At 34.1% G+C, this 23,120-nt stretch overlaps 1 protein-coding gene across 1 annotated transcript in view; it reads right to left on the reverse strand.

Moving 5' to 3' along the window:
- FSTL5 (follistatin like 5) overlaps window positions 1-23,120 on the reverse strand; it is a 667,318-nt gene that overhangs the window by 552,012 nt on the left and 92,186 nt on the right. The window contains exon 3 of the mRNA XM_074376817.1: window positions 6,930-6,963. Within this exon, the coding sequence (XP_074232918.1) occupies window positions 6,930-6,963 (34 nt within the window). The remainder of the gene's footprint in view (window positions 1-6,929; window positions 6,964-23,120) is intronic.

Raw genomic sequence — 23,120 nt, forward strand, 5'->3', positions numbered from 1 at the left:
GTCAGAATGGCCATCTTTCAAAAGTCCACAAAAGATAAATGCTGGAGAGGGTATAGAGAAAAGGGAACCCTCCTACATTGTTGGTGGGAGTGTAGTTTGGGGCAGCCACTATGGAGAACAGTATGGAGAGTCCCCAAAAAACTAAACTTACCATATATGATCCAGCAATTCCCCCTACTGGTCATATATCTGGAGAGATCTTTAATTGGAAAAGATATATGCACCTCAATGTTCATAGCAGCACTATTTACAGTAGCCAAGACATGGAAACAACCTAAATGTCCATCAACAGATGACTGGATAAAGAAGATGTGGTGTATTTATACAATGCACTACTACTCAGCCATAAAGAAGAGCTAAATAATGCCATTTACAGCAACATGGATGGACCTGGAGTTCATCATTCTAAGTGAAGTAAGCCAGACAGAGAAAGACAAATACCATATGATACCACTCATATGTGGAATCTAAAAAAAATAGACACAGATGAACTTATTTACAAAACAGAAACAAACTCACATAGAAAACAAACTTATGGTTACTAGGTGGAGAGGGGTTTGGAAGGGATAAATTGGAAGTTTGAGATTTGCAGATACTAACTACTGGATATAAAATAAACAATAGGGTCCTATTGTGTAGCACAGGGAACCATATTCAATATCTTGTAGTAACCTATAATGAAAAAGAAATGAAATCTATGTATATGTATGTATGGCTGAAACATTGTGCTGCACACCAGAAATCAACACAACATTGTAAACTGATTATACTTCATTAAAAAAAAAAGAAAAGAAAAAAAAGAGAAAAACCTGAACAATATTTATTTGATATTACACGCAGCATTAAATCATTATTTCTTAAAAAAATCAAATCCAGTAATTCTGGGTTGTTTTCCCAACCTCATCAAACCTATTACACCCCCTTTTTTTTCCCTATTACACCTTGATTTCTTTTAAATAGCACTGCCTCCTGATGGGCAAAGGGAGCTGCAAAATTAATCATCCTGAAACCAAAATCAATGGCCCGTTGAAGGAAAGTATATACTGGTGTCCTTGTGAAAACTAGAGAATGTATGTAACACGGATGGGGAAAGACAATGTATAATATACACTGAGCCCTTCTTGGCATAAATGAGACACAGAATCAGATCCTTTTGGAAACCTCTTCTGGTCAATGATAATATTACCTTTAGGTGGGAAGGACTTTTGTCTTCCTGTTTGCTGTGGGAGGAGATCATGAGACAAGATCTTCTAAAACTGGACCAAGTTGCATAAATGAGTTTCTTTAAAGAATGGAGCATGGATAATACCTTAATTCCCTGAGAAGTTATTACTTACAGTGAAATTCCTACTTAAAATTTATTCAGGAGGACATTTGGGGACATCATTTTAGGTTATCTGTAGTGAATATATTTCCATTCATTCTTTTTTTTTTTTCTTTTATGGAGTTATACATTAGGACTTAAATTGTTATACGTTTGAAAGTTTGTCCAAGTAACTATGACTGTCTTGCGTATATAATGGCTTCCAGAATTTGCATCTATGTGTTGTTTTTGTCTCAAAGACTCTACTCACTTTAACACAAGAACTCACAAAATATAACTCACATAAAGAGACTTGACACTTTTTTTCTAATAGTGGAAGATCAGAAATGCAACAGATTTCAGCTAATAAAATCAGAAAAGTCTGGCAATGTGTTTGCAATAATTGGAAATCACATTTTTAATTGCTTACTCTGCAATCAATTTGTATTTATATTGTTAAGTTAGGATAGAGCAAAATGGATTTAGATATTTGAGGGGCTCATGTTAGTAATTAGAGTGGCCAGTCGGTCACTACTAAGCTGTGTATATATGACATTGATGTTTTGCTGCAAGGTGCAATAATTACTCATAAGAATGTATTTGACCCCATCTAATTTCAAAAGTGCATTTAAAAAAGAAACAAATAGAGTGGAAACAGAATTGTTCTGATATAATGCAACCAGTGCGGCATAAAATATATATAAAGTAATTATCGTTTCTTCACAACCTTTTACAACATTAAATTATTTTTTAAGAATTATTATCACACGTCTGCTCTAGGTGTACTTGTCTGGGGTTTATCCAACATCACAGTTCGCCAAAAGCAAGCAAATGAGCGAAGAAGCCAGTCCTTCAGTGGACATTTTCTAGAGGTGAGTTTTCTTATCTCTTAGGCACTTGGACTTTCTAAGGATTGTATAAATAACTATGGACTCGGATGGTCCAACACCACAGTTTTCATAAATCCAGTAAATGGTTATTTGTCTCAGCAATAACTTTCTGAACTGAATACCACGGAAGCTAACATTCATAACGCATGATATTGTAATCCATTAAAAAATATAGTGACTCTGAATTTCATTTAATGGTAAGAATTTCCATTGCAGGTATGACTTGCTGTGCTGGCTCTATTTTATTTCTTAAACATAAAGAAATGCAACAATTAGAACAGTCTCATACATGGCTCATCTACATGATTTACCATCTTTCTGTTTTATATGATCTTTTCATTTGTTAATATAGTCAGTGGCTTTAATGAACAAGAATTTGAAGATCAGTTTCTATCCCCTCACCGTCCCTGACCTGGAAGGAGTGAACTGACCTCAGAAAGTCAGGGAATTTGGGTTAAAGAGCCCTGAATATTCAGGCAGCCCAAATTAGGCGTTTAGCATTCCAATCTCATAGCAACGCCCCTTCTGCCCAATGGAAATATATATATCCCTGTATATCTGACTATTTTTAGCGCTCTCAGTTGCCAATCTGGTGATGTAGGAAATAACAGAGAATCTGAATGTATGAGTGTATAAAAAGTACATAGAAAAGCGCTTGTATGTGCATTTGTGTGTAGAAAGACTGCAGGCTTCATAATTCTGTAACAGCATCTATTGTCTCACATTCTTTTAATTTGATGAAGTATGGTCTTACATAATATTTTCTGTTATTGTTCAGTATACATGAGAATGCATGTACCATAGGAAGAGAAACTGTGCAGCTTACCTTTTCGTATACACAAATGTATCTGACATAATATTTACCATGTGGAATCTGTTGAGAATTACAGAGTTTTGAAGGATGCGTGATGGTAATAATAGCATTGTCCAATGTCCTTATAGAAGTATAAACATCAGAATTTCAAACAGGCAGGAACTTTTGATATTACAGGCTGTGTTAGGCAAATATTTACCATAAAAGAGGAATCACTTCTGGAAGGGTTAAGTCGTTTGTGAAAGATCACAAGTATTTGGTGAACAAGCTGACATGAGCCTTACATCTGTCCCTTAGAATGTTACCAGGTTGCATGTACCATGATCTAATTTTTTTTCTTAAAGTTACAAAGTACTGAGCAGTTTTTATATAAATTAGCAGTATAAAAATATTTGTAAGCATGACATTAAAGAAAAATCATGCATAGACAATAAAACTCATATGTGTCAAATCCATGAAAATGTAGAAAGCATTTCTAAAAACAGTATGGTAAATTTACCTAATGTACAATTGGTGATTGATTAAAGTATGACCCCTTTTAAGACAGAGCAAAAACGATAATATTGATCTGAATTATTTGCTTTGGATATGATTTCTCAAAATGCTGACATACTTGGATGCTCATTGTTGCCTATAATGTGTGCCTGAGGATGAAAATGAGATAATATATGTAAAAAGCTCAGCAGAGCGTCTGACATTATTAGACATTTACCAAAGACACATGTTCATAACATGTAAATGACTAGCACGAAACACACTTTAGTCCTCAGTGTCCCGCCAGCGTAGACTCTTAACAACAATATAGCTAGTGATGAAAGGGCAACATACTTTATTTTATCAGATCTGAATGCGAGAAGCCAAGAACATCCAGCTGAGAAGAGAGGAGGGAAAACTGTGTGATAAAAGCTATTGGATCTTTTTGGTGAATGGATAAACATTCTTTTATTGGCAGAACGAGGGCAAAGATGATCCTGAGGTAACGCCACAGTGTAACCAGGTGCAAACTTTCCACAGTGATTTAATCCTTCTAATTGTAGTAAAACTTCAAACCATTTTGGCAAATTAAAGACTCAATTACGTTGACAGAATTTTGAAGCTATTTGTAAAGTGAGGCTTATTTAAAATTTCCTCAGAAACTGTTACTGTTTTATCACTTAAGACCTCTGGAGAGATGCTCTTAAATAGGCCTGAATAAACCAAACAGAAATTTAAAAACTCCCCTGAGAAATCGTGGCAGAGGATAACTGATTTGTTGTGCTCCTTAAGAGTAGAACTATTCTTCAAAAGAAATCATTTCTTGATAATATTTATAAAATTCTCAATGGGTTTTAAACCCACAATGCACTTCATTTTAACATATCAGCCTGTCCCTGGAGAACAGAGTGAAATATGGCTTCCTGGGTAGTCCATCCTTCTTGCACACCCATGGGACCGTCTTCATTTTTCTGCTATAATCTTTAATGTAACTTTCAGGAAGGGTATCTTAAACAAGTGTAAACCTCAGAATTGTGTACTAAATAGAGATTAGTCTGTCTCATTGAATAATAGGCAATATTAAGGTGGAAATGAGTTGGAGAATCCAATAACATACTGACTACTGAACCGAAATTCACCTTGTTAGTGGAATTCCATATAAATATCATTTTAGAATATGTAACATATGGATTTGTATGCTATCTCAAAATAACAATAGAATAAGAGCATGTACAAGTGTCAAATAATCACTGATAGAATTGCAAGTTTCCAAACATTTCAACATTTATCTCCATGTACACAGAAAAAACACAGATTGATTTTCATTGGCGTGCTTTGCCAGTTAATGTAATTTCAGGTCACTGGTATCTTGAGGTTGGAATTGCTATTTTAAGCAGAAATAGGCACCAAATGCAGAAAATTAGAAGATTAAAGGCTCTCTGTATACATGCTTGACAGTGCAATAAACGTGTTCTAGCAAATGAGATTACCGATTAATCAGGAAATCCAGAGAATTACTGGCTGAGAATTGGTTATTAACATCAAGTGAGGGTACAGCTCACAATTCAACTATTAATGATGAGGAAATGTACAGTATTTAATTTTCAGAATTTTTTGTTATCTAATAATGGGTAAACTATTGCTTTTATGACTCAGATTTTTCCTCTCAGTCTTGCTTTAACACATTTAAATGGCTATTCATAGTTTCCAGTAAGATAATGTTTCAGGCTGATTCCCATAAATATTCAAGAAAAAAATTAGATTTATTCTAAGCAGAGGGAGGCATTAAGTCCTAATGCAACCATGTATCTCTGATTTACTTACACCTCGGTGGTCTAGAAGACATTATGTGAGCGTTCTGAGACATGAGTCAGCCAATAGCAATGAAAGCTGTGACAAACATCATCTTGACAATTTTATTACGTTATAAAAGAAAACACGTTCCTAGAGGGTGGCTGGAAAAACAGAATTTGTACTACTTCAGACGATACAATTTATGTACTCCAAGACAATCAGGTATCAAAAACAAAGCTATACTAAACTTATGTCAATTATAGCAAAATTATAAATATGATTTAAGATTAATCTGAAACACGAGGCCCTTCATGAAAAGGAAGATGTGCACTCAGTATGCTTAAAATGCATACATCATTTGAATGAACATCACACAGCCCATCTCGGAATAGAAATTCCCTTTGGCAACACAGAAATACAAAACTTTGAGTTAATATGAGTGTTTTGAGGATAAATAAGGATAATGATTTCACATATAAAATAACAATTCATGTTTCAGTTTGCTGAAAGAAAACACAATCTGGGAATTCCTGGAAGGACAGTCTTACATAATTCACTTGAATAAAACATACCTAGCAAAATAAGAAAGCATGAATTTTTATATTCTTCAGTAATATAGACACAGATGATCAAACAAGGGGGGAAAATGGTGGCACTCAGTCAGTTGTGGGATAATGTGCAGAGATAGTTATAGTTGAACTTGTGAAAAGCAATCATGACTGGTATTATCATTAATGTAGAGACCCTCAGGGGTACAACTGCCCTTTTATCATTTCAGGAGTACGTGTGACCTTTGTAACTTCTCCACAGTCATGTTTTAAATTTATTTGTATAGAAGTCTAAAAAAAAAGTAATAAATATGTTTCCTTATGCAAAAATGATGGAATAAAACAGGGCAATTGTGCTTTGCTCCAGTCAGGCTCTGTCCTAGGACACATTTGGGAAGGGTCAGGTGGATGAGTGTCTAAAATGAAGACTAAGGGCCAGTGCCTGAATGGAAAGGCCAGAAAGAGTAAGCTGGAACAACCTGTGAAGTTCTATCATTATGATCCGCTGGAGCACACACTCAGGGTGACGTTTTACCGAAGGATTACAATCTACTTAGAGTAATTCACCATCTCAGTGAATGTATTTCAAAAGTTAGGATTGTCTTCATGGGGAAAAGAGCCTCCTTATGTCTGACTAGCATTGACACTATGCCAGATGAAATGTTATCTCCAACTATTAAGATATAAATAAACATTTTCTTGCTTTTTCAGAGAAAATAAAAGGAGATGGCAGTGACTAAATTGTTGGTTCTCCACAAAACATATTTTGAGAAGATTCGTTTGCTAACTCTGGACGTGACAGAACACCAACTCTTAGGGACAATGCTTGGTGAAGGATGGCAATGGGGACAGCTCAGGGGATAAACAGAAATTTGTCTTGAGGTTTCCAAAAGCACTACATGAAGAAAGGAAATTTTAAGAGAGAATCTTCGATGGCCTTGGGGAATTCCCAGAGGGTTCACAATGGTTTTAAAATTATACTGAAGATTTTGAAGTTTCATTGTTTTTTCATGTTTAACTATATTTTCAAAGTAGCATCAAATCTGTTTTTTTTTTCTTCTATACTTAAATAAATGTATAATAATCTTAAAGCAGTCATTACTTACCTTTGATTCTGGAACTTTCTTGACTTTTTTCCTGCTGGAATTAAAACAAAAAGAGGTCAAAATTTGTAAGAATTTGATCAACAATCTGATATAAAACATCACTATAACTAAAGACTTGTTAAAATATTTTGTTGTATGTTTAGCCAGGAGTCATTGTAACACAATTCTCACCTTAAAAATATTTTATACACATTTTTTTTATTAGAGTAGTAATCATTCTTAGTGGATATAAATTTTTTTTCTAAGAAACCAATACATATAAGAAATCAATGCATATAATATAAATAAGAATTTATAAATAAATGGCTAATGAATAATAATCATTATGCCTCTCAAATGCCTTGGTCTGTTCCATTTAATTCCAACAGATATTGAATGACATCTTCAAAATTTGCTTTCAGAGTCTTTACATTAATCATAAATGGTGAGAAAAAAAAGTTTAGGGGCAAACAATGAAGAATTCACTAAAAATAACAAAAGATGTTTCAACTGTCTTCCCTTCAGTTTAGCTTAGAATTGGTCCCTGTCTCACTTATCTGAGGCTAAAGTTGACAACAATTCTATTATTTATTCAAAGCTGCTTCAGTCAGACCTGTCTTTCAATTTGACATACTCCTTATTAGTTCCCAGGCAACCACAGAAGAATTAGCTTGCGTTCAAGTTTTTAAGTAGAAATTGTGCACTCTATAACTTCTCAATTAACATTCAAGCACAATTTACTCTGTCTAAAAGTTTCAGGGTCTCATACTAAAAATAATTCTGAAATATGCTTCTAATAAAAATTATATATTTAGCTGCAGAATTGTATGAATGTCAATAAATTTTGGTAAAATGTGTAAACATAGTAAAAAAACATACAAAACGTATTTTGCTGCAAGCATTCACCTAGTCAGATTTCAGGAATAAAAAATGTATATTGACAAATGTATATTTATTGAATCAGCTAACCCAATGTATGAGTCTACTGGACTTTAATACTTTGTGTTCTAAGGCTGTTATCCTAACCCATCCAACCTTTGTGTTTAAATTCCATACTGTCCTTTGTTAACTAATTTATTTCTTCCAGTTCTGATTTATTTTTAATTTAGAGTATCTGTTGTTCATTTAAACTAAAATTTAAATATAAATTACTTGTTTTAAAACTACCTTATTCTTTCAAAATTATAGGGCAAGCACACTTAAATTTTCCAAATAGATACTAATGAAAAGAAAATCTTTCTCTGTCTCTTTGTCTCTGTATCCCTTCCTTTTTTGCCATTCATTCATTCATTTAGTCATTCATTCTTTCAACAGATTTGTATCGATCACTTTTATGTGCCAGACACTGTTCCAGGTGATAAAACTCTAAAGGATGAACAAAATAGAAAAAAATGATTTCCGTATGGAAACTAACTATGATATAAATGGTAATCAATTCTGCTTAGAAAAAGATACACCGTAGAAGGTGGTAGTGTGGCGTGACTGCCTGCAATTTTATCCAAGTCTACCATGATAATAATTTTTGAGTAAAATTCTGACTGAGATGAAAGAATGATCTCGGCACATATCTGGGGAAAACATGTTCACGAGAGAAAAAAAATTGCAAATTGCCTGAGATACAAGAGGTCTTGGTGTTGTCAAAAATACCAAGGAGACCTGTGTGGCAGGCAGGTGGTGGGAGGGGAGTTTAGGGGGAAGTGCAATAACGGAGGTAACAGGGGCAGACAGACCAGCACCGGGCTAACTGATTACTTCTTCAGCTTTTGCACTGAGAGAGCTGAACAAAACATTGTTTCTACTCAGGGGAGTCACATCATCTGAGTGACATTTCAGTAGACTCATTCTGGCTGTTGAGAATAGTTTGAACAGGGCAAGGATAAAATTAGAGGGACCAGTAGAAGGTCTTGCAGGAATCCTGGTGGGAGGTGATAATAACTTGGAATGAATGGTGTGGTACCAACGGAGCTAGAATATCAGTTAGAGCTGGAAAGATTTGTTGATAGAATGTTGTGGATGTGAGACAGAATAGACAAGGGTGATCTCAAGCGTCTAAGCCCGTAGAAGAATGGCATTACCTCTAAGATAAGAAAGATGGCCAAATAAGAAACACGTTTATACCTCCTTCGCTTGCCTTCTAGAATTGTTCCATTTTGTGAAATTTTCTCTTGTTATCTGGCTATGCCTGTTTTAGCTCATTTGCTGATTCTTCCTAGTCTCCTCAATTTCTCAATACTAGATTTCCAGACACTGAGCCCTGATGTTTCTTCCACATACCTCATTCCTTGGGTGATCTCACCTAGTCTTCCAGCCTTAAGTGCAATCCTTTGCCTAGGGACTCTCAAATTTATATCTCTAGCCAATCCTTATCCCTTAGCTTCAGATTCATACTGAAGTGTATTCTTGACATCTCTATTTGGATATCTAATAACAACCTACCTGTCACGTCTAAAACCAAACTCTGACTGTCCCTTACTTCTTTGACCATCTTTCTCATCTGCCCCATCTTCTTCATCTCTCTGTCCTTCTGGTTGCTCAGACACTTAAAGTAATCTTGGTCTATTCTGTCTCTTAAGAGTGAAGAGCCTGAAATTTTCATGGGTTTGATATTTGACTCTGATTTTACTTTGAATACTACTTTGAAGAGGCAATGTAGGCTGATGGTCAAAATGTCTAAAACTTTTGGAAGGTCCTTCAACAAACATATAAATTTAGAAATCACCAGCCTATGTTTAAATCATCAGTACTGCATTTGGAGAACATACAGTAGAGTTGAATGATCTAGAACTGAATACTGTAAACAACATAAGAAAACTATAATGTCAAATTAGTCAAAGAGAATAGGAGGGTGGACAAGTTATAGGAGCACAAACAGGAGAGCATGGAATCATGGCATACTAGGGAATGTATTATATAAGAGAGAAATTTTCAATAATGGGGAATTCTTTTGATAGCTCAAGTACAATTATGTGTAAGACAATGCCAATCTCTTGTATTGACATAGATGGAATCACTGACTTCAAAGAAAACTTATTTTTGGTGGTATTGGGCCTGGAAGTAAAATTGAAGTTAGTCAAGGAAGGAGAAGGTGATTGAGAAATGTGTGATGTGGTGAAAATGGGATGGGAGAACATGACTGGGAAAGAAAGGTCTGGGATGGTGTGTAGCTGAACATAAAGCAAAGTCTGCAGAGATGTGTTTGCTTTTGCTCATTTGCTGTTTTGTTTTATTTTGTATAAATTTAGAATATGTTATTTATATCAGTGAGAATTTAGACTGTCTAAATGATAGGAGATACATAATAGAAATGGAGAGAATTCAGATAAAAGGGAGAGCTGATTAGACTGTATTTATAAGGTTATTGAAAAGGTAGATGTTATATAGAATATAAGTGGGGACAAAATTTAGTTAGAAGGAGAACCGGTTTCTCTGCAATAACTGGTGGGCATAGGAAAGCATGGTTATAGGTGCCGGAGGTTTGCGGGTTTGACCTGTCAAATTGAACGCGTGCAGTTTGGGATGATTTATTTTCTTTATGCAATGGAAGGAAAGTTGGCTGAGTGGTAGAGTAGGAGGGTTTGTCAGAAATTTGAGGAGATAGAGTAGACTTTCAACCTATTGGTTTTTGTGAGAGGAGTAAAAGAGCTTGGTGTTGATGGAAGCCTAATTGAGTTTGTCTGTCATAAATATGCAGTGATATTGATCTAAGCCTTACTTTAGCAAGAGTCAAATAGGCTTAGCACTCACTGATGTCGTATTTTATTATGTTCTTTTCTTCAACCCCAATTCTCTATTTGTACAATTGTACATAATTATAAATTACCAATGAAATATTTTAAAATATTCTACAAATGGGAAATGCTTCAGAAGCCTGTATTTAAATATATGTGTATATATGAATTTAATATATTATAAAAATGTAAAATTCATATGTATGTCATACATAGAAAAACATATATGTATTTAGGATTTTCAAAGTCAAAACTGTTCCAACTTGTTTCTATGACTAAAATATTGCATATTCACTTGGTAATATATATTTTCCACAATTTTATTTTATAAACTGTTACCTCATATTTCAAGTGTTAATTTTGAAATGAGGAAATATTAAGAAAATTGGAATTACTGAATTATGTGAGAACTCTTAAGAAGTTGGAAATATTTGTTACCCTGGCTGTGTGATACATTTGAGAAACAATCTTACGCCAGGAAATCTTAGGTCTTGTCCATAAGAGTAGAATGTCAATCTCTTGGTATAACTCAATTTTAATATTCTTTCAAAAGATTTTCTGATAAAGTGATCTTGTCTTAATTGAATAAATATATACTTGGCCACATATAGAAGCTAAATAATAGCAAATGATCTGTGCTTTACTTTGTACCATATCATTTCTTAGAAGAATCCCAACGTGCTATATTGATTACATAAATAAACTCCATGAAATCCAGCCCAAAGGTAGAAATGGGCAAATAGATTCTTGCAGGCAGTATGTTAAAGATTAGCAAAGATAATCTGGACAGAAGTATGGATTCAGAGAAAACACATGATCGTAAGGTATGATCTCTTTAAAGTTAAAAAAAATATATAATAAATGGAACTGAGCTAAGTCAGGGTAAAATTAAGTCTAGTTGGAAGCAATAATTTTTAAAGGAGATATGGTGGCCCTGAAGCATCTAGGCAAATTAAAATATACCCAAATAACATCAATACACAGGCAGCTAGTCCTTTAAGGGGGCAGAATGTTATCAACCTGGACGATCTTATTGAGCATTTCTTATCCAGCATTTGGATTTTGGTATGACATTTATTAACATCTGATGATGGCTATATCATTAAAAATTGACTTCTTATAGTCAAACACTAAAACTAAATATATGGCCACCATTTCTTCAGACATAGTTTACCGGATACCTTCCATCTCACTACTCTCTGGGTAGAGACAAAACTACCTAAATGCTAAGCACTTCCTCCTCATCATAACAACACTGAGTTATAAACATCAGATCATCTGTGACTTGCCCTTCCATTCCATGCTGAAATCACTCTAAGGAAAAGGCAGGGACCCTACACAGGAGATACCCATGGATACTCTTTTTTTTTATTGCATATGTATGAGGTTAGATAAATGGGACTACTTATGTGCCCTTTGGTCATTGCCAGGAATCCCACAGGGTCTTCACACTGAGAGATGAGGAAAGAAACAAGTGCAGGTAGAATTGAGTTGGTTCCTTAAAAAAGTAAACCGATTCTCTCTTTCATTTTGAGAGAGTTCTTTTAGTCTTTCAGCAGATTATTCATGAGCATAATTTATCTATACTACATGAAGGAAGTGTATAGAATGCAAGAATCTTTCCACCTTTCATGCAAGAGTGATGAAGAAAATATTTCTGGGTTGCTATTTTTTTTCTCAGCTCATGGGACTCAGGTCATTAATAAAAAGCATATGGTAAGGTCATGGTAACTAACATGGTAATTAACATGGTAATATTAAAAAAGAAGTTATTTTCTTCTTAAGGATTCCTGCTCATTCCAAACATAACATTCTTTGGTTGAACAGGTGGCATAGGCTGAGAAACCATAGACCTCACCTCTCCTTTTAGGGGGGAGAAAGGTATTTTTATTTATTTATTTTTCTTTGCCTAAAGTGTGCAATGAAGTGCACTCAAACTGTGCTTAGGTTGACCATATGCTGGAAAAAAAGCAACTTCTGTCATGGGATTTAAGACAAATCAAATGTATGCAAGAGTTTTACTAGTGTATTAAATAAAGCCCATAATGAATCAACTAAACTTAAAATTTTTAAATGAACAAAAGTTACAATTATGTTGGTAGTAGCCAAAAGTAACGTGTCCTAGTTGAGCGAATCTTGCCCTCAATTCATAAGATCCACACTTTTTCTTGAAGTAAACTGATGTCATCATTCACCAAAGGTGGCCACATATGTATGTGAATATCTGCTTTATATAAACACTATGGAAGCTCAGGTAAATGTGTGTAATTTTAAGTTAACGACTTAAGACCAATAGAAAATAGAGAATGGATGGAAAGAAAATATATATAAGTATAAATTTTAGTGGCAAACATACATAAAAATAAAGTTTAATAATTTTAGAAGTTTAAAATTCCTAGTTTATATTCCTTCTCAGAACTTTTCCCTTCTCCTTGATGTAAATAATAATTGTTTTCCATACAACTGCCACCAAACAAAATTTGTGGAGTGCTAATTTACAGCAGCTTACTCATGTTCAATAAATAGTTGTTTAATATTTCCATGTGCTTGGTGGTGAAAATATACAATATTAAAGATTTTTAAAATATGTATTAGAGGTATTCAGTAATATGGGTTGTAAATTCATGGAAGTTTGGAAGAGAGACCATTTCAGTAGAGCCAGTCCACCACAATCTTGTAAGAAATCTTTTCCATGCCATTATGATACAAGCACACCCATGAACACGTGAACTTCCTCCCCAGGGACTCAAACACACACACACACACACACACACACACACACACACACACGCACACACACAGAGGCATGCACATTCTTTCCCAAAGCGTACTTTGTTGGTGACAATTTAATTATAAATTGCCTGGAAAATAAGAGGTAATGGCAATCAGAACGCAGTATATCTGGCCTCCTAAATCTTGGGTTTATCTATGTATTTTTGCTAAACTGTAATAGTGAATTTTCAGTCTTACTTAGTTTAATCACAACCTTCTTATCTTTTATTTAAAATGATTTACCTTGGAATGTGAATCATGTTTCTGATTTAATGTCACCTCCTTAATAAGCCTCAGTCCCTGACCATTCTCCCTAAAACAACACCCCCATTATTATTTGATTTTTTTAGCTTTTTATTCATTTCTCAGAGAAGTTACTACTTCCTGGAATACTGTGTATTTCTTTGTGCATGGTATGTTCCCTTTACAAGAATGTATGTTCCATGAGTCTTAACTGGTATATCCACAGTGTCTAGAACTATCTAGCACCATTCTTAACAGAGTGTCTGAATTCTAGACCTTAACAGTCTGGTGTAAGGACAGGCAAAACACACACACACACACACACACACATACACAAAGTGAAATAAAATGTGACATTCAGTAGTGGAATTATGTATAAAATCTAGACAGTAAGTTCAAGGGAACAACATGTTTGCTCTTCACCTAGGCAGGTGAAGGATGCTCTGGGAATGCAGAGGATTGTGGAATACACAGAGAGAAGATGAAGTTGTGAAAATAAGTAGTTGATCTTTACAGCAAAAGGAAGAGGAGGATTCTGTGCAGAAGACACAGCATGGACAACATCACGGACCCATGAGAATGCACGGTAAGACTGAAAAATCACCAGTGGTGTTTGTGGTAGTGCAGAATTGGGATGGTAAACTTATTCAGTAGAGTTGGCCAACTTGTATGTTTCAGCTGTCTTATGAAATGAAAGTAATTTTCTTTTTTTAAAGAAATGGCATCAGATATATTAACAGTCGAACATATGCATAAAATTTGATTAAAATATTTGCTATGGAGAAGGAGAGCAAGAGAGAGAGAGACCTAGCTCTACAGAGACATTGAAAATATAAACTTTAAAAGCGATGACTATCCATCTACAGCTACGTCTCTTCTGGCTTAATTGTTGATGTGATGTCATTAATTCCCAAGTCAAAAATCATAGTTGCTTCTTAGTGTAGATTCCTATCATATTTGATGTTTTATAGGATTTTAAGATAAGATAAAGAGAACTTGTCATTGGATTGATGGATAGTCTCAATATTACTTCAGATTCTGAATCCCATAAGCAAGGTTTCAAGAGAGACATGCACAGGATTTAAAAAAAAAATTCAAAATAGAACTGAATTTGCTCACCAAATTTCTCTGATAGTCAATCATACTTGTATTATACTTTTATGACATACATGGTAATTTTAAATATTATCTTTAGAAGTTTTATAATGGAAATTGATTTGTATTTACATTTAAAATAAAATCAGTGATTACTATAGGAGAGATATAATTAATTGCATTCATGGTTTAAATCTAATTGTAAACATCAAAGTTTTTTTTTTGTCTGATTGTATGTGTGTGTGTGTGTTCAAGGAAAATGGATAAGACACATGAATAAACAGTTACTACATATTGTGTCAAATACAATCAATAAGAATTTGCCCAAAGTGCCTCAGAGGATACCTTTGGTTGATTGACTCATGAAAGACATAAATAAACAGGATCTTAAAAGGTGAGCATTTAACTAGGTGAAGGAATTATGCTATACAGGGCAGAAAAATAGCACGGCAACATGAGGAATTAGGTAGTGATATGTTCTATATTGGAAATATCACAAAGACTCATAAGCAGAGTAGATAATGAAAATAATCAAAAGGAAAATTATACAAAAAAAGCCACCACACAGTAAAACATACACAAGCACTTCTCTTCATATTAAAGTATACAATTTTTCATTTATTTCACAATAAATATATATTTGAGGTTTTTTTTTAAATGCTAGAAGAAAATGCTCTTTTACCTACCTTATAATCTTAAGATAAAAATGACCTGTCTAGGATGCTACAGCAAGGAGAAAACCATAATTGGAAAGATGATAACTACAATGAGTTACAACAGAATAACCATGAAATTGTAAAAGAGGACATCAAAATCATGAAGGGTTGGAGAGGGGAGCAAGAAAATATAGATTTTTTTGTTGTTGTTCTTTATAAGATGAGTTTGAGATTATAACACTATCAGTTTAAAATGAACAGATATACTAATGGGTTAATAGATGTACAAAACATGGTGACTACAAGCCAAAACTTAAAATACAGTCACAAAAACTAAAAAGAAATCAAGATAATGCAAAGGAAAATTATCAAACCACAAAAAGAAAAAGAAAAAGAAAGGAACAAAGAGGAAATTGCAAAACTGAGTTCAAAATGGCAATAAAGACACATCAATCAATAATTACTGTAAATGTCAATGGACTAAATGTTCCAATAAAAAGACATAGAGTGGCAGACTGGATAATAAAACAAGAACCTACAATTTGCTACACACAAGAGACACACTTTAGGGAGAAGAACACACATAGATTGAAAGTGAGAGGATGGAAAAAGATATTCCATGCAGATGGGAATGACAAGAAAGCTGGAGCAGCAACACTGATTTCAGACATAATATACTCTAAAACAAAAGCCAGAAAGAAAGCTAAAGAAGGACACTATATAATGATTAAAGGAGCAATACAAGATGAGGATATTCACTCATTAACATATATGCACCCAGTATAGGAACACTTAAATACATAAAGCAAATACTAACAGATATAAAGGTAGAAATTGATGGAAACACAAACATAGTTGGAAAATTTAACACCCCATTAACATCACTGGACAAATCTTCCAGACAGAAAATTAATAAAGCAACAGAAAAACTAAATGATACAATAGAATGAATGCACTTGGTTGATATTTTCAGAACACTGTATCTCCCAAAAATAGAATATACATTCTTTTCAAGTGCACACGGAAGATTTTCTAGGATAGATCATGCACTTCGGAACAAAAGAAGCCTTAACAAATTTAAGAAGATAGAAATTATTTTAGCATCTTTTCTGACCACAATACCATGAAACTAGAAATAAACAGAAAAACAAAGGGAAAAAAAATTAAGACAGCATGGAGATTAAACAACACACTACAAAAAACAAACAAACAAACAAACAAAAAAACCACAATGGGTCAATGATGAAATCAAAGAAGAAATCAAAAACTACTTTGAGACAAATGACAATGAAAACCCAACCACACAAAATTTATGAGATGCAACAAAAGCAGTCCTAAGAAGGGAGTTCATAGCAATACAGGCCATCCTCAAGAAAGAACAATATCAAATAAACAATGTAATCTACCAGCTGAAAGAATCAGAGAAAGAAGAACAAACAAAACCAAAAATCAGCAGCAGGGAGGAAATAATAAAGATCAGGAAGGAAATAAATAGAGATTAAAAAAAATAGAAAAAATCAATCAAACCAAAAGCTGTTTTTTTGATAGAGTAAACAAAAGTGCAAACCACTCACCAGGCTCACCAAGAAGAGAAAAGACAGAGCACAAATAAACAAAACGAGAAAGGTAAAATAGAGAAATTACAACCAACATGGCAGAAATACAAAATATCATACAAGAATACTATGAACAATTTTATAGAAACAAATTAGATACCGTAGAAGAAATGAACAAGTTTCTGGAAACATACAGTCCACCAAGATTGAATCAAGAAGAAACTGACCACTTGAACAAACCGATCACTAGAAATGAAATCGAATTAGCAATGAAAAACCTCCCTGCAAACAAAAGTCTAGGACCAGATAGCTTCACTGGGAAATCTACCAAACATACAAAGAACAATTCATACCAGTCCTTCTCAAACTCCTGCAGAAGACTGAAAAGGAGGAAGTACTCCCAAACTCATTCTATGAAGCCACCATCACCCAGACAGAGACACTACCAAAAAAGAAAATTACAGGCCAATATCACTGATGAACATAGATGCAAAAATCCTAAACAAAATATTAGCAAACAGAATCCAGCAGCACATAAAAAAAGATCATACAACATGATCCAGTTGGGTTCATCCCAGGAACATAAAGCTGCATGAACAAATGCAAATCAATCAGTGTGATACACCATATCATCAAGAGAAAGGACAAAAATCACATGATCATCTCAATAGATGCAGAAAAAGCATTTGATAAAATTCAACACCCATTTATGATAAAAACCCTTACCAAAGTGGGTATAGAGGGAACATATCTCAACATAATAAAAGCTACTTATGACAAACCTACAGCCAGCATAGTACTCAATGGTGAAAAACCGAAAACCTTCCCATTAAAATCTTGGGCAGGGTTGTCCACTCTCATCACTTCTATTCAACATAGTCTTGGAAGTCTTAACGACAGCAATTGGGCAAGAAAAAGAAATAAAGGGAATACAAATTGAGAAAGAAGAAGTAAAATTGTCACTATATGTAGATGACATGATGCTATATATAGAAAACCCTAAAAGCTCCACACAGAAACTACTAGAGCTGATAAAAGAATTCAGCAACGTAGCAGGATACAAGATTAATGTACGAAAATCAGTTGCATTTCTTTACACTAAAGATGAATTGATAGGAATAGAAAGTAAAGAAAAAATCCCCTTTAAAATTGTACCCAAAACAATAAAATACGTAGGAATAAATCTGACCTAGGAGTTAAAAGACTTATACATGGAGAAGCACAAAACATTGATTGAGGAAATTAAAGAAGACCTAAAGAAATGGAAAGATATCCCATGCTCTTGAATTGGAAGAATCAATATTGTTAAAATGGCCATACTGCCCAAAGCAATCTACAGATTTAATGCAATTCCTATCAAATTACCCAGGACATTTATCACAGAACTAGAATAAATCATATTAAAATTTATATGGAATCACAAAAAGCCCAGAATTGCCAAAGCAATATTGAAGAAAAAGAACAAAGATAGAGGAATAACCCTCCCAGACTTCAGACAATACTACTACAGAGCTACAGGAATCAAAACAGCATGGTATTGATACAAAAACAGACATATGGATGAATGAAACAGAACAGAGTGCAGAAATGAACCCAAAACTTTTGGTCAATTAATCTTTGACAAAGCAGGCAAGAACATACAATGGAATAAAGACAGTCTCTTCAGCAAATGGTGTTGGGAAAACTGGACAGCTGCATGTAAGTCAATGAAGTTAGAATATTCCCTCACACCATACACAAAAATAAACTCAAAATGGCTTAAAGACTTAAACATAAGACAAGTCACAATAAACCTCCTAGAAGAAAACATAGGCAAAACATTATTGCACATAAATGTTAGCAATGTTCTCCTAGGGCAGTCTACCCAAGCAATAGAAATAAAAGCAAAAATTAACAAATGGGACCTAATTAAACTTATAAGCTTATGCAGAGCAAAGGAAACCATAAGCAAAACAAAACGACAACTTATGGAATGGGAGAAAATATTTGCAAAAGATGAAACTGACAAAGGCTTGATCTCCAGAACATACAAGCAGCTCATGACTTAGTAAGAAAAAAACAAACAACCCAATCCAAAAATAGGCAGAAGACTTAAACAAGCAATTCTCCAATGAAGACATACAAATAGCCAATAGGCACATGAAAAAATGCTCAATATCACTAATTATCAGAGAAATACAAATCAAAACTACAATGAGGTATCACATCACACCAAATGGATAATGCATATTCTAATGACTTTCAGATCCTTTATGCATGTATCTCATTTTTGTGTGAAGAAGTTTGATATGTGATTGGAAGTTATCTATTCTATGATCATGTTACCACTTCCAGGTATTGATACTAAACTACTCTGTCTTTAGATTGAGGTTTGTTTGGAAAATACATAACCAGCATTGTGTCACCAGACAGGGACTAAATATGGAGAACAATAAAGTTCTGATCTCAGAAGTTCACATTCTATTTGGAGAGACTGATACCTTTTATTACATAATAATGATAAAGCATTTATAGAATGATGTGAAAACAAGAATGAGAGGGGCAATTGTCTACTGACTATGGGATAAAGGGAGAAATCACTGTGAAAATGAATTTAAAGAATTCAAGCTAAGATTTAAAGGTAAGATTTAAAGAATGACAAAACAATTTTCTGGGAAAAAGAGCTTTAAGCTATGCTAAGACACAGAGTTGTAAACTATTTAATCCTTTGGGAGGAACTCTGAATAGTTCAGCATAGCTCAACTCTATACTTCTTTAGACATGAGAATTACATAAAAATATATTCAAAACATTCTCTTCTATTTTCAGAAGAAAATTTATGCCCACTTAATATTATAGTTACTTGGTAAAGAGTCATACAAATTAAAGTAAATAATCATAGCAGTTTTTACAGTGTGTTTTTGGAGTGTGAAAAATAATGATGATTTTCCTAACACAAATCACTAATTAAAGGATTTGGAATAAATAAAAAATGTAAGTCACTAATTAATTAATGATTTTGACACAGAAATTGGTGAGGTATGATTTAAAATGCAAATGTTTACATTAGAATTCTTTCCATTTTATGTTTATCCCTCAGTAGATTGGGATTTGTAATTTATTACGTCTACAAGTGGATCATAAGTAATAATTGTCATAGGAATTTAATGATTTGATTTTTAAATTTCCCATGATCTGGAGCATGTAGTATGCTTTTTCAAGGAATTTAAATTTACAGAGACTATCTGTAACTCACATTTATTGTGGAGAATATACTTTGTCCATAAAACTATATCCTGCAATGTAGAAAATATAATCACCTGTAGCCAGGTATTGCAGGTAAACCCAAACTACTATAAGATATTCTCGGTGCAAGTAACCAAGGCCACCAAGTCTTGGGGAAATAAGCAGAAGGAGGTCAGTAGCATGGAGTCGAAGTATAAACACACCGACTGAGCTCCCAGTAGGCAGAGAGTTGGTTGCAAGGGTCTATGAAAGCTAGATTAGGGAATACAAATGAAGGAGAAGAAAAAGGGGGATGAGAAGGAGGAATAGGAGGGTGAGGAGGAGGAAGGAGGTAGAGGAGGAAGAGGAGAAGAGATTAAAACACTTACATCGGTCTTACTAGGTGGCAAGCAGTTTCTGAGTTCTTTACACGTATCATCTCATCTGAGGTTACCGAAGTCATGGTCTAGCTTCCCCTACTTTCATGCTCAACCCGTGGGCTCATGACAGCCTCTAGGAGTTGACGACCATGACATGTACAACAGCATTTTCAAGCAAATTACATGAGATTGGAAGCAAAACCATGAGCTAACCTGCTGTTATTAAAGGAAGAGCTGCCCAGTTGGGCTGTCCTGAAATAAGTGGAAGAATATCTGATAGGATTTTCACTCGTGCTTATGCAGGCAGGTGACTGTAATGTTAGCCTCATTTTAACCAAAGGGTAAGTGAGGCTTAGGGCCTTGTGTTTATACGAGTTTACTATTTTCAGCTTTATTAGGAAATAATCGACAAATATAATTGGGAGCATTTAAAGTGTACAACCTGATCATATTATATGTATTTACAAAAACATACATACTATGGAATGATTACCAAAATCAAGAGATTAACACATTCATCACATCACATGTTGAATTCTTTTTGTGAGTGGTGAGAATGTTTAAGATCTCTCTGAGACTTTCAAGTACAGTCATCCCTTGGGATCTGCTCAGGATTGGCTCCAGGACCCCCAAGGATACCAAAATCTATGGATGCTCAAGTTCCTTATAAAAATGACACAGTACAGTTGGCCCTCCGTATCCATGGTTCCACATCTGGAGATATGAAGGATCGACTGTATACAAAATGGCATTATCAAATATAGTCATTTAGATCCTCAGAACTTCATCTTATAATAACTTTTTATGTCTGTCCTTTCACCTACATCTCCCCAATTCTTCTTTCCCTAATAATTGGCAACAAGCATGCTATTTTTTGTTTCCATGAAATTGGCTTTTTAAAAATATTCTGCATACTTTTTATTGAAGTACATTCAGTTACATTTTGTCAATTTCTGGTGTACAGCACAATGTCCTAGGCATGCATATACATACATATATTCATTTTCATATTCTTTTCATTAAAGGTTGTTACAAGATAGTAAACATAGTTCCCAGTGCTATACAGAGGGAACTTTTTAAAATCTATTTTTATATATAGTGGCTAACATTTGTAAATCCCAAACTCCCAAATTTATCCCTTCCCACCTCTGTTCCCTGGTAATCATACATTGGGATAATACTCAGCCATAAAAAAGAATATAGAAACATGGATGGACCTAGAGATCATTGTCCTAAGTGAAGTGAGCCATGAAAAGAAAGAAAAATACCATATAATATCACTCATGTGTGGAATCTAAAAAAAAAGAATTAAAAGAATAAAAAGGACACTATGAACTCAAAACAGAAACAGACTCGCAGACACAGTAAATAGTATTCTGCATATTGATGATACTTTACAGTATTTGTCTTTCTCCTCCTGGCTTATTTCACATAGCATAATGCCTTTCAATTTCAACAGTGTTGTCCTAAATGGCAAGATTTCCACTTTTTAATGGCTGAATATTATTTCATGTTCAGTAACTATTCATCTGCCTATGAACACTTAGGCTGTTTCTGCCTGGGGTATTGTGAATAACGCTAAAAGAACACAGGGGTACAGATATCTCTTTAAGAGAGTAATTTATTTTCCTTCAGATATACACCCAGAAGTGGGATTGCAGTATCATACCATAGGTCTATTTTAAGTTTTTTGAAGAAATCTCTACTGTTTTCTACAGTGTCTGCAGCAATTTATATTCCCACCAATAATGCACTAGGGTTGCCTTTTCTCCACATCTTCTCAATACTTGTTATATTTTGTCTCTTTGATACCAGCCATTATGACAAGTGTGAGATCACATCTGTTTGTGCTTTTTTTTTTTTTTTCTGATTTCTGTTTCCCTGATGATTAGTGACGCTGAGTGCCTTTTTTAGGTACCAGTTGGCTATTTGGATGTATTCTTTAGAAAAATGTCTATTTACTTTCTCTGTCCATTTTATATTGGATGATTTACTTTTTTGTTATTGATTTATATGAGTTCTTTATATATTTTTGCTATTAACCCTTAATCAGATATATGATTTACAAGTATTTTCTCCCATTCTGTAGGTTGCCTTTTAAATTTATTGGCTGTTTCATTTGATGTGCAGAAGCTTTTTTTGTTTGATGTAGTCCTACTTGTTTATTTTTGCTTTTGTTGCTTATTCTTTTGGTATTATTTCCAAAAATAATATTTTCCCTATGTTTTCTTCTAGTAGTTTTACTGTTTCAGAACTCTTTAATCTATTTTAAGTTAATTTTTATGAGTATTGTAAAATAGAAGACAGTTTTATTTTTCTGCATATGAATATCCAGTTTTCCAAGCACCATTTACTGAAGAGGCTACCCTTTTCCTGTTGTGTGTTCCAGGTTCCCTTGTCAAAAATTAGTTGACCTCATATGTGTAGGTTTATTTTGGGGCTCTTGATTCTGTTCCACTGGTCCATGTGCTTATTTTTATGCCAGCACCATATTGTGTTGGTTACTTTACCTTTGTAACATAGTTTGAAATTAGGTGTAAAGGCTTCAGCTTTGTTCTTTCTTCTCAAGATCGTTATG

The sequence above is a fragment of the Camelus bactrianus genome, chromosome 2 (assembly GCF_048773025.1).
Source record: "Camelus bactrianus isolate YW-2024 breed Bactrian camel chromosome 2, ASM4877302v1, whole genome shotgun sequence".
Classification (NCBI taxonomy): Eukaryota; Metazoa; Chordata; class Mammalia; order Artiodactyla; family Camelidae; genus Camelus; species Camelus bactrianus.